Consider the following 12,202-nt stretch of genomic DNA (forward strand, 5'->3'; position numbering starts at 1 on the left):
CTCGATAACGGTCTTAGCTTTGCTTTTGTTTTCTCAGAAAAGTCTAGTGGTTAGTGCATGAAGTGTTATCATCATAAAATTTGAAATTCGAATCTTGACAAAGTCGAAGTAAATATCTCCTTTATATGTTAGTCACTATTCCAAAGACTAATAACCGTCCATGATTTACCTCTTTCATATTGATTCTGAGATTGATTAACGAGTCCCCTCGGGGCGGAGCGATGGTTAAGACATGTGGTGTTGCCACATGAAGTCTTGGAGTCGAAACTCAACATGACCAAGCATAACCTCCCCCATGTCTTGACCATTTACATTAATGGCTAGTAACCACCCGTGATTTACCTCCTCCGTGTTAGCCTAGGGACGGATTAACGACAATGCTGGGAGCGAACGAATCACCTTTACCACCTGAGATCGATTAACGAGATACCTTTACCACCTGAGATCGATTAACGAGATGCTAAGACGAACGTATTCAACTTTTTATCATTGATACAGTCTTAACCTTAATCATCTTCTTGGTATTCCTCTAAAAACGTCATTTTGACACTTAGCTGCTCTGTCCTGTGGCTTCGGCTTCTATACTGAATAATTTCGAGATTCAACTAATGACTCGAAGTATGAAAGCTGTACACTATGTAGCTCAGATCATTCCAATTTAATGCGTATGTTTTCCTGCCTGCTCTTTCTTCCTTTTGGGTTCGTTAGGTTTGATTCATTAATTCCCTGCTATTATTTTATCTTGCACACTACAAAGCAATTAGGTGGAATCATTAGGATTCCGACGATTTGCTGACCAAAAGATTGATACATTATTTGTTTATTGTTGGTGACTGATTAATTTAAGGGAATTAGCTGATCCAAGTTTGAAACATTGAATCATGTTGATTCAATGGGAACTTGAACACAGTACCTATGAAATTGATCAGTCTCGGTTTACCAATAATGTAAACGGATCGATTTGGACATCCATTTATCCTTGCAAGTCAAGTATCGATGGTTGGTGAACACCTTCCTTTGGATTATGCAGAAACACGGGCAGCAGATAGAGTGCCTTCAAAATTTTTGAAAAGGAGCTTCTAAAACTTGAGAAATAAACTGCAAAGCCATACAAACTCGGGAGTAAACTTCTCTCTCTCTCTATATTTAAATCTGACATTACCTGTCAAAGAACAAAAGGTTAAACTTAAAACAGTGAAAATGCGCATCTGAAATGAATATATTTTTTTTAAATAACAGACTCAAGTAAAAAAGTATATTGAATGAAAAAATGTGGCTAAAAATTCTGTTCTTTGAAAATATATTTTCAATTTGCAGGTGGAGCCGTGAAGGAAGTTAGGTCTTTAGAACCATGAAGGCAAATGTCCATTCTCAATTTCTCATGCAAAAACTTATTTGTGCATTTATAGAGTCAAATGAGCAAACAAATATTAAAAATGAAATGTAAATATAAGTTAAGCACCTTGTAAAATAAATAAATAAATAGCAGTAAATGGATTACATTATGTGTATGGAAGATGGCCCCGAAATAGCAGCAACTTTCTGAGCTTTTTGGCCTTCACATTTGTACAAGCCTTTCAGTTCTTTCTTGGCCCTCCGTGATTCTCTTTTCTCTTCTTTTACAGCAGCCTACATTAAAAAGATGTTCAAGGATGAGATGGAGATATTTGCAGAAGCAGAGATCAATATGAAAAATATTACTCAAATAGTCAAGAGATATACAAATTCAGAATGTATCCAGAACAGTTAACTTCCATTAGATGGAGAAAGCACTATGAAGTACTCAAAGCTAGTGAGCTAGATATACTAAACATGTACAGACACTAAAACCATTAAACAATTGTATGTAATAGTCTGAGGTAAGACAAACTTCCATTTACACAACAAAGTCAGACAAATGAAAAATGATTAAATCAAACCTTTCTCTCCTTCTTTTCAGTCTTTGACTCCTCGCTGCGTGATCTCCTCTTAGGTTTATCATCAATCAAGGATGCTGGCAATTTTACTTTAAGAGCTTTTGCCTTGTTAGGTAGATAATCAACTGGAAGCTTCTCCTTTCCTCGAAGAGCAATCACATTACTTTTTGTACTTAAATCTCCAGGAAATTTTCTTGGAAGCTTCTTGTTTAGATTTTCAGGAGCCAGAATTCTTCCAGGGTGGTTGTCAAGATTTGAATAAGTAGAAACAATTGTCTCACAGTCCCAACCTTCAGATTCATCACTACTTTCCTCAACAAAGACTTCTTCATCATCCTGACTTTCATTTAAGTATTTTTCAGCATACTCAACACATCTACGGATCACTTCGGGATCATCTACCACTGTGCCTCCATTTTTCTCTTGATGGTCATACTTTTTATCTCCTGGAACTTTGTACTTGCCCTCAACTTCTAATTCGTCTAGTGCAAACTCTTTAAGGGCATCATGAAGCTTAGAATTAAGCACTTCACGTTCAGCATCACCATAATGAACATCATCATCATCACTATCATTGTCATACTCTCGGAGTGTAAGCTGGGAGAAAACAAACCAATGAATATTGCATGGACATCAAAAAGGCAAATGAATTTTTTTCTTTTAAATACATGAGCAGAGATACATCTAGATATTACTGATAAGTAATTACCACAGATCAAGACACACTTTGAAGAGAGGCCAATCCTAGACTAGGAAAAAAAGAATTCCTTGAGTGTTCAAACATCAAATATTGGTTTACCTCATCTAATTCCTTATTATCTATTCACATAAGGCCAAGAAGACAGAAGAATTTACCAGTTATAATCTAAGTGCCAAAATATTATGCATATAGTAGATCCACCGATATAATTGCCAGAGGAACTTAGCAATCCAATGGTGGAAGTACCTAATAAAGAGTCCATTGACCTTCTTGCAATGCATGATAAGCTGATGTAGGTTGTAGCAGAAGCTCAATAAAATGAAAGGTTGAAGATTCAAGATGGATGTGATGCCTAAGACTAAATAAATTAAACGTTGACACACCTAAAATGAGAGACTAGGAATTAACACAGTTGATGTCAGTATTCCTCATGTCACTTGGCAATTGTCACATGCACATTTTACTAGAGCATGAACACTATAAAAACACACAAGTATGACATTACACCCTCTTTTAATCAAGAAGCAATTGCCCAGCTGGATCAGTCAACTAAAATGTTGCATTTACGTGATACTAAGCATTTTGGACTATGTGATTCGCACAGTTTGATTAACAAGAAAATTTGCTCATAGGCAAGTAGTTGCTAGGACAGAACCTGAGCAAAATGCAATTACAAATAAAAAGGTAAACAATCACAGTCATTCTTCTAATTGTAGGGTAGACTGTATTTATCACAAATAGTGATGATTTAAGATTGATTATTCTTCAAAACTAGCCAGTAATTGTAGGATACATCATATTTATCATAAATAGTGATGATGTAAGACTGAGACGGACTAGATTGGGTTTTGAGTTTGGCAAATACATCAAGAAGATGCAGACACAGAGTAATCACCTAATTAGAAGTGGGAGCTTTATACTAGGATTTCTTCTGCAGCTTGCTACAGTTGGAGAAAATCCTATATGCAAGGTTACCGTTGACAGTGGACACAAGCCTAGTAAAAACATGCTCTTGACACACACAAGGGAGGTCCATCAGAAATGCTCAATATCTAAAAAGAGAATATATATAGTTTTAATACTATAACCCAAATCCTAAAGATTAAATCCTAAATTCTAAATCCTATACTCTGTGTGTGTGTGCAGAGTGACAAAACTAGGGATGATATGCTGCACACCCATCCGAGAGCACATAGTGTTTTTTTCCCTTAGTTGTCACTTCCTGTAGCCTAAATACTATACCCTAAACTCTAAAAAAAATTAACACTAGGTGCTCACGGATAGGTGTGCAACATATATATATAATTGTGATACAATTTAGTTAATATCTAAAGGCAAGATATCTGTGTTTAAAGTGAAAAAAAATATGAGAACATAAACTTAAGGAAAGACATACCAAATCAAACTGTTCATCCAAAAAGCGGCGTACTCTCGGTTTTTCATCACTTATAAAATTATCATTAACATACCCTCCCACTGTAACTGTTCCATCCACCTCCTGCTCCTGTAGATCTAAACCACCATCTGCTACTAAAACATCCTCTTCTTCAGCACCAGCCTTGACCTCCTCTTCTCCCTCTTCCTCTACATGTTTAACCTGTTCTTCCTCTTCTTCAGGAAGGTTTGCTTTGACCACAAAGTCCTCTTCAAAATCCTCATCCTCTGATCCAAACCGTGACAAATCACTGTCATCTAGCAATCTCAAAACATCTGGATCCACAACCCTCTGGACTTTGACTGATCTCGTGCCTGAAGCAACAGCATACATCATGTCTTTATCAGCATCATCAATAACCTCAGAATTAATCTGAAGCCTTGAAGCATCATAGGCCTAGCAAACAAGTCAAGGACATTATTGAAAGAACCAGCAAAAAGGTTTTTTTTTTTGCTCTGTTGAATTGAAAAATGCCTTCAAATATATTAAGGGATCAACAATATGCAATGATTACCACTAAAAGCATTTTTCCCATATACAAAGATAAAAACATTTTTTATCTTAGAAAAGAATTCACATACCTTGACATCAAGTGTCATATTGTCGAGCTTGGCCTTAGGGTTCTCAAAGTAGGAGGAGCCTCCACCTGTGTTCTTAATTTCACGCATGTGGATTAAATAGTTGTATCCATCATCAGGGAGGCCCAATTCTAAAATCTCCCTCCTGACATGATCTAGCAGCTCCCCTTTCTTAGAAGAGCTTGACATGGAAGTGCCAGCAGCCAATGGTGGCTGCAAGCTGCTTGCACACCCCTCATCATCTTCGTGATCACCTACAGCATCAGCAAAGATGGAATCTGGTTCTTCATCTATATCAGAATGGCCAAAGTTGTCATCGTCACCGGAGAATCCAGGACACTGGAAATTGTTAGTGTCTACCCTGACAAAAACACGATCATTCACTTGCCCACCAGAGAAAAATGCAGTACTGTCAGAAGTGTCACGGGCGAGGAGGTGGAAGGTAGCCGACTTCTTCTTATCAATAAACTTCTTCTTCCCCATATAAAATTGACGAGAATGGACTAAAAAAAGGGAGATGGCAAGAGTTAAACAGCTACAAGCTCTTCTGGCCTATGATAGAATGTTCTAACCTGATTGTAAATCAGCAAACGAATAAAAGGTTAAAGTTTCCATAATAATAATAATACCATCGGCAAACTAACACGGTGAAGACAAGAATGAAAATAGAAATAATTGGCCTTCAAAGTGATACTAACTCCAAAATTTGGTTAATTTTTTTTTATAGTGTAAGCAACAAATGTTAGTTATTTATTCATCATTGGGAGAATTATTTTGAACTGGGAGATCAGTTGAGCTTCATCAAATTTAATCTATTATTTGAAGATACTGCAACAAATATGGGAGGACGGATGGTCAAACTACAAAATTTGTTCTTCACTGTGGAAGAAACAAAATCGAAACTCCTAAAAACAATCCAAGTTTAGGGAGTGTGGAGTACATTCTTGAGAAAAGAAAAGTCAAAATTCAAGTGCTAATTGGTTCAAAAGTATGTAAGATATACCTAAGCGTTATGCCGTTTAGGACCTGTTCAAAGTAGGGAGGGGAGCAGCGCTGGTCCTCGAAGAAGCTGGGGGAAGGTAATATGGAGAAACAGGTGAGAAAATGGGAAAGGGACAGTTCTCCGATCGAAGGCGGAGTCGCACTGGCGGCGCCGGCAAGCGAAACACACAAGGTGTGAGGAGGGATGGAGGAGAGCATAAACGGGGGCGGCGAGAAGATCAAAAGTGATGGAGTTGTGTCGTGGAAACAACTCGGGAAGGGAAAAGCAGCACAGGTTGCAATTAGAATCTCGCGGAGAAGACGAGATCGTAAGATGTAGGCGAGGGCGCTGATAAAACAAGAGAGGTGGCTTACGGGATTAAATAGTTGAAACCCCACCCAAACCCTACCTTATTCCGCGGAACCAATATTTTAACCGAAGAACATGATTCCACCTCTAAGTTGGACCAGGTACCCAGTATGTCCGGGCCTCAAATAGGCCGTGTGATACAAGGTCCAATGTGGTCCACCAATCGAGCTGGGAAGTGTGACTTGGACCGCATATTACTTTAAAATTTTTAAAATTATTTTTTTTACAAATTTATATATAAATATATTGTAATTTTAAATATTTTTTATTTTTGTATTTATTGTTTTTAAATTTTATATTATTTTATTTTAAAAAATTAAGCCTAACTAACTTGGGTTCAAGCTTAGGTTTTATACAATTTACTAATGTGACGTCATATTAGAGATGTATCATAAGAAATCTTATCATGTTCAATAAAAACACAGCATACAGATGGGTTGATCGGCTTGTGTTATGCCTAGCTTAATTAATCTGTATCTATTTCCACTTAAAATTTACCAATTTAAATCCATTTTGAATTCAATTTGATCCAATTTACTCTTACCCTTAATGTATAATTAGAGACGTCAATTTGGGTTAGGCTCGTCGGGTTGACCCACCCCGTTAAACAATTTAAACGGATTGGGTTGGAATTTTATCAACCCAAGTCCGCCGTGGGCCAACCCACCTAGGCCCGCGACCCGCGCGGGTCGGCCCGCTCGGGCTTGGGTTGGCGCGCAGGTTAAAAAACATATGTAAGTTAAGTTTTAGGCCAATTTATTATCTTTCTTTGTTATAATTTTGAAATAAAAATAGTACTTTTCATCCAACATAAGTACTCGTTTGTGTTCATTTATATTTAAAATTCATGTTTATGCATACATTTAATTGTAGAAAACTTTTTCGAAGTAAAATGTTGAAGATGTGAAATATTTTTAAATTTTTTAAAAAAATTTTGATGGGCATGCATGTTGGTCTGCCAAACCCGCAATCCGCCTTAGAATGGGTTGGGTTGGAAATTTCCCAACCCACCAAGTTGGCGGGTTGACCCCCCCAAATGGTTAGCCCGCCACGGGCCGACCCACCCCGCCATGGGTTGGTCCGTCTGACAGCTCTAGCTATAATGATACTTAGAGCATCCACAGTGGTTAAAACTCACTGTGAGCTCCTTCGTTGCCACATCTGTGGCACATCAAAAGTTAAAAACTCCATGCATCTTTCCACTATCAAAAAACCTCTCAACAACTTCTTCATGGGTCCCACACTTTTCATTATATATATTTCCTTATCTCTTCTTCATATTTACATTTTATATAATTAAATTTTAATAAAATTTAAATTTATAAATTACTAACATAAAATAACTTTCATAATTAAAAAAATTACATAAATATCACAATACATATATCGCAATTAATAAATTATTTTTTCACTGATTACAATTATAGCGTGCCCAGATATACTCAACTAAGTCGGCTCGAAGTTGATGATGTAGCTGATTATTACGTAGCTCGTAATTTCTACGAATATATGCTTGGAATTCTTGAGTAGAGCCTTGAAATATTTGTGATTGAGAATCTTCTTCATCGTCCGACCAATTGACTACTGCATCTCCCTCATTCTCAATAATCATGTTGTGCAAAATAATATAGCTATACATGATGTCCTTCAAATTATCCTTGTACCAAAATCGTCCTGGACCTTTTATCATTGCCCATCGTGATTGGAGCACCCCAAATGTCCTCTCAATATCCTTTCTCGCAGCCTCCTGTTGTTCCTTAAATATTTTTCTTTTGGGATCCTGGGGACATGGAAAGCTCTTGACGAAAGTAGTTCATTCTGGATAGATCTCATCGGTCAAATAGTATCTTTTTGTATATTGTGTATTATTAATCGTGAAATTAACCTCGGGTGCATTCCCTTGTAAGACGTCGTTGAATAACGGTGATTCATTAAGCACATTGATATCATTGCGTGACCCTGCAATCCCAAAAAAGGCATGTCATATCCACAAGTCCGAAGATGCAACGACTTCGAGCACAATTGTTGGGACGCCATGATCTCCTCGAGTAAACTGACCTTTCCAAGCGACGGGGCAATTTTTCCATTGCCAATGCATACAATCAAGACTTCCCAACATGTCAGGGAAACCATGTCTCTGCTCATGCATTTCAAGCAAGTGTTGGATATCAGCAGCATTAGGTCTTCTTAAATATTGGGTCCCAAACACTTCAATTACACATCGGCAAAAGTTGAATAAACATTGGATGACAGTTGTTTCAGCAATCCGTAGATACTCATCATAATGATCAACAGGGGCTCCATATTCCAATTGACGAATAGCCACTGTGCATTTCTGAAGTGGTGATAAACCTTTTTTCCCCGCTGCATCGACCTTCTATTGAAAATATTCGGAATGATTTTTCACGGCATCAACTATACGAAGGAATAACTCTTTTTTCATTCGAAATCGACGTCGAAATATGTCATCAGGATATACCGGATCATTAGAAAAGTAATCATTGAAAAGACGAGCATGTCCAACTTCACGATCCCGATTCAAAGACCTTCTCCTTTGTGTTCTACCGGAAGAACTTTGAGCTCTTTGACGTACCGTTTGTCGCTGCTCATATAGTTAGAGCATTCTTCGTTCATCTATATCCTCCGCATCTTCCGCCAATTCATTTCTCCAGAATTCCTGGAGCATAGATCGATCTGGATTTTGAGTCATTTGAAATCAATCAAGATATTTTTGTGGTTGAAAAATATAGAGAATTGAGGAAAGAAATCGAAAGCAAAGATAACAAGGAGATGAATGAAAAATATGAAATCGATCATGTATTTATAAAAAAAAAAATTTAAAAAAAATTTAATTATAACTGTTGAACAACGACTAAAAATTAGCCGTTGCTCAACGACATACAACGGTTGTTCTCATTGAAATGAGAAGCAGACTTTAATTATCAGGCATTTTATTTTATTTTTAATTATTAAAAAAAAATGAAAAGACAAAGAAGCGGCTCGGCAACGGCGGAGCCGCTTATTCGTTTTAATCAAAAAACCTTCCTCCACTATGAGAGGGAGGTTTTTCGCCAAGTCCACATCACAGTGGGAGGCTGGGAGCTCGGAAAGATCTTCACTGTGGATGTTCTTATAAGGTGGTACAAGATATAAGATATTATTATATGAAATTTTAGGATTAAAACTCGACATGGCCGCCCTCTATACCTTGATATGTGCTGATCTGGATTTATTATTTTTTATATAATAATTTTCTACGTAATAAAGCCTCATATTTTGCTCAACCGTGGATTTACCTCTGCTGACCTGGATTTATAAAACATGCGATCCACTTTCTGAAGTTGTCAGTCCTATGGCTACTGCACTCTCGTTCCACAGCAGCGCTTCCATCAACGCTCATGGCATTTCCTCTCGCACATACCAGCGTAAGCGGCAGTCGACGCCTTCACTCGAGCCGCACGCTCGCCTCCTCACCGGTGCGTCGGTTTCCTCCACCGGGAAGCCTCGCACTTCCCGACCAAACCAGGCCCGCATCGCCCGCACGCTTCTGTCCTTCATAACTTTCGGCCGCATTCAGGAAGCCCTCTCTTTGTTCGAGAGCACCCAGAAGCCTGACACCTTCCTGTGGAACCTCATGATCAGAGGCTGCGCCACCGCCGAGCTCTACGAAAATGCCATCGGTTTGTATCGCCGGATGCAGGCCGCGGGCGTGCGGGCGGATCACTTCACCTTCCCCTTCGTCATCAAATCCTGCGCCAATGTCTCCGCTTTCGAGGAAGGGTTGAAGGTTCATGCGAAGTTGTTCAGGGTTGGATTGGATTCTGATCTCTTCATCTGCAATTCTCTTGTGGCCATGTATGTGAAATTTGGGTTTGTTGAAGACGCCGAGAATGTGTTTGATGAAATGCCAGTGAGGGATGATGTTTCGTGGAATTCACTAGTTAATGGGTATGTGTCTAATGGAGAAGGATGGAAGGCTTTACGCTGCGTGAAACAGATGCAGGAAAGGTTTGGTAGCAGACTTGACTGGTTTGGGATTACAAGTGCTCTGGCTGCTTGTTGTTCGGTAGGGAGTTTAAAACATGGAAAAGAGATCCATTGTTATGTGATGAGGAATGTGTTGGAGCTTGACATCAAACTCCAGACGACTCTTCTTGACATGTACTGCAAAACTGGAGACTTGGCCGGTGCTGAAAGGTTGTTCGACTCAATGTCTGATAGAAACGTCGTAACTTGGAATGCCATGGTCGGTGGCTACTCCCTGAATGGTGAACCACAACAGGCATTTGCTAGTGCTATACAAATGCAAGACAATGGCGTGGATCTGGATGTAATCACACTGGTAAATCTTTTACCAGCTTGTGCAGAATCTAAAAGCTTGCATCGTGGGAAATCAGTTCATGCATTTGCCACCAGAAGAGGCTTGATTCCTCATTTGGTTCTTGAGACCGCTTTGGTCGATATGTATGGTAAATGTGGAAAAGTAATGTCATCGCTATATCTGTTCGAGAAAATGTCTGATAAAAGCTTGGTGTCATGGAACGCAATGATTTCAGGTTATGTACAAAATGGGAGGAACATTGAGGCACTACAACTGTTTCTTGAACTACAGAAAAGTCCTTTGCTACCAGATGCCTTCACCATCTCAACCATCGCCCTTGCATATGCCAAGCTAGCATGGCTATGGCAAGGGAAGCAAATACACAGCTATCCTCTTAAATTGGGTTATCAAAGCGACTCGGTTGTCATGAATTCCATCATATGTATGTATGCAATGTGTGGTGATATGAATACATCAAGACTAGTGTTTGACAGACTGACGCACAAGAATGTGGCCTCATGGAATATGCTTATAATGGGATATGGAATTCATGGGCATGGGGAAACTGCGCTGAGACTCTTTTCTGACATGAAGGAATGTGGATTGAAGCCTGACCAGAGTACGTTTGCTTCTGTGTTGACTGCTTGCAGCACATCAGGCTTAATCGATCAAGGCTGGTTGCATTTTAGTTCTATGAGACCGGAATATGACATGAATCCAGAGATTGAGCACTATCGATGCATGGTTGATCTCCTTGGACGGTCAGGAGATCTTGAAGCAGCCACAAACTTAATAAACAAAATGCCTCTGGTTCCTACTGCAAGAATATGGGGATCATTATTAACTGCAAGTAAAAACAATAGAAACATAGAAGTAGCAGAGTATGCAGCGGGGAAAATCTTTCAACTGGAACATGAAAACACTGGTTGCTATATCCTGTTGTCAAGCATGTATGCTGATGCAGGGAAACGGGAAGATGCAGAAAGAATGATGTCTCTTATGAAGCAAGAGGGGCTAGAGAAGACAACAGTTAGGAGTTTGGTTGAGCTTGGTCGTCGAACATACAGCTTTATCAATGGTGATAGATTGCATGCTCAAAGCAGCCGGATCCATGAAGTATCAAGCATTCTCTTAAATAAGATTGGCGAAGCTACATATGAGCCTGGTAATGTGTTTAATCCAACAGATATAGTAATTAAGAAAAATAATTCACCAAATAGGCATAGTGTAAAGCTAGCAGTTGTATTTGGCCTGATGTCCTCACCAGTTGGCATTCCTGTCTTGGTGAAGAAGAATGGCACAATGTGTAATCGATCTCACCAGGCAATTAAGCTGATATCTGGTTTTAATGGACGAGAAATTATAGTAGGTGACACGAAGATCTATCATCATTTCATTAATGGAAGATGTACTTGTGGTGATTATTGGTGAATTTGAAATGGAGAAAATCTATTATATCAGCAGTTCACACTTTTCTATCAAGAAAACATGTTCCACTGTCCCAAAAGCAGGGGAAGGAATTAAATGAGAAGATGAGCATGCATGCATGCTTAAGAAGTACAAGGAATTAATGGAGCTTATAAGAAACTATGATGTAAGATAAAATCAGAGCACATACAGGATAATTACATCAAACAGCGGGACTGAACAAGGTATGGAGACCAATGGTGGAGGGTGGGTTGCTGTTTAAAGAAACAAAATCATTTTAGATACAAGCTCTCATATGAACTAGTTACTAAATTGAAACAATGTGTTTATTCATTGCTGTGCTGATACATCAAAAAGACTTTTTCCCCTTACGGTTTTAAACAATTGAAACAACCCTATAAGTCCACCAATGGAACAGATCTTGGAAAGACTTTACTCTAATGTTGGAGCATTGAGTACATGCAGTGAGTAGA

The 12,202-nt window shown here is 38.7% G+C and overlaps 2 protein-coding genes across 3 annotated transcripts; one reads left to right on the plus strand and one right to left on the minus strand.

Annotated features, from left to right (window-relative positions):
- Positions 1-754: 754 nt before the first annotated feature.
- Positions 755-6,014, minus strand: LOC121967615 (protein LTV1 homolog). Of its 2 annotated transcripts, none has more exons than XM_042517944.1 (6): positions 5,633-6,014; positions 4,633-5,132; positions 4,013-4,447; positions 1,920-2,513; positions 1,502-1,629; positions 755-1,162 (listed from the first exon to the last, which is right to left on the minus strand). In XM_042517944.1, exons 2-6 carry the CDS (start codon positions 5,110-5,112, stop codon positions 1,159-1,161), a joined length of 1,641 nt encoding a protein of 546 aa, XP_042373878.1. In that variant the 5' UTR covers positions 5,113-5,132; positions 5,633-6,014; the 3' UTR covers positions 755-1,158. The 2 variants fall into 2 exon arrangements, with proteins under 2 accessions (XP_042373878.1, XP_042373877.1); XM_042517943.1 differs by having other exon boundaries at positions 4,633-5,201.
- Positions 6,015-9,317: 3,303 nt separating this feature from the next.
- On the plus strand, positions 9,318-12,069 carry LOC121967616 (pentatricopeptide repeat-containing protein At4g35130, chloroplastic-like). The gene has a single exon (XM_042517945.1). The coding sequence runs from the start codon at positions 9,333-9,335 to the stop codon at positions 11,730-11,732; it is 2,400 nt and encodes a 799-aa protein (XP_042373879.1). The 5' UTR covers positions 9,318-9,332; the 3' UTR covers positions 11,733-12,069.
- The last annotated feature ends 133 nt before the right edge of the window (positions 12,070-12,202 follow it).

Source organism: Zingiber officinale, chromosome 3B (genome assembly GCF_018446385.1).
Source record: "Zingiber officinale cultivar Zhangliang chromosome 3B, Zo_v1.1, whole genome shotgun sequence".
NCBI classification, from domain to species: domain Eukaryota; kingdom Viridiplantae; phylum Streptophyta; class Magnoliopsida; order Zingiberales; family Zingiberaceae; genus Zingiber; species Zingiber officinale.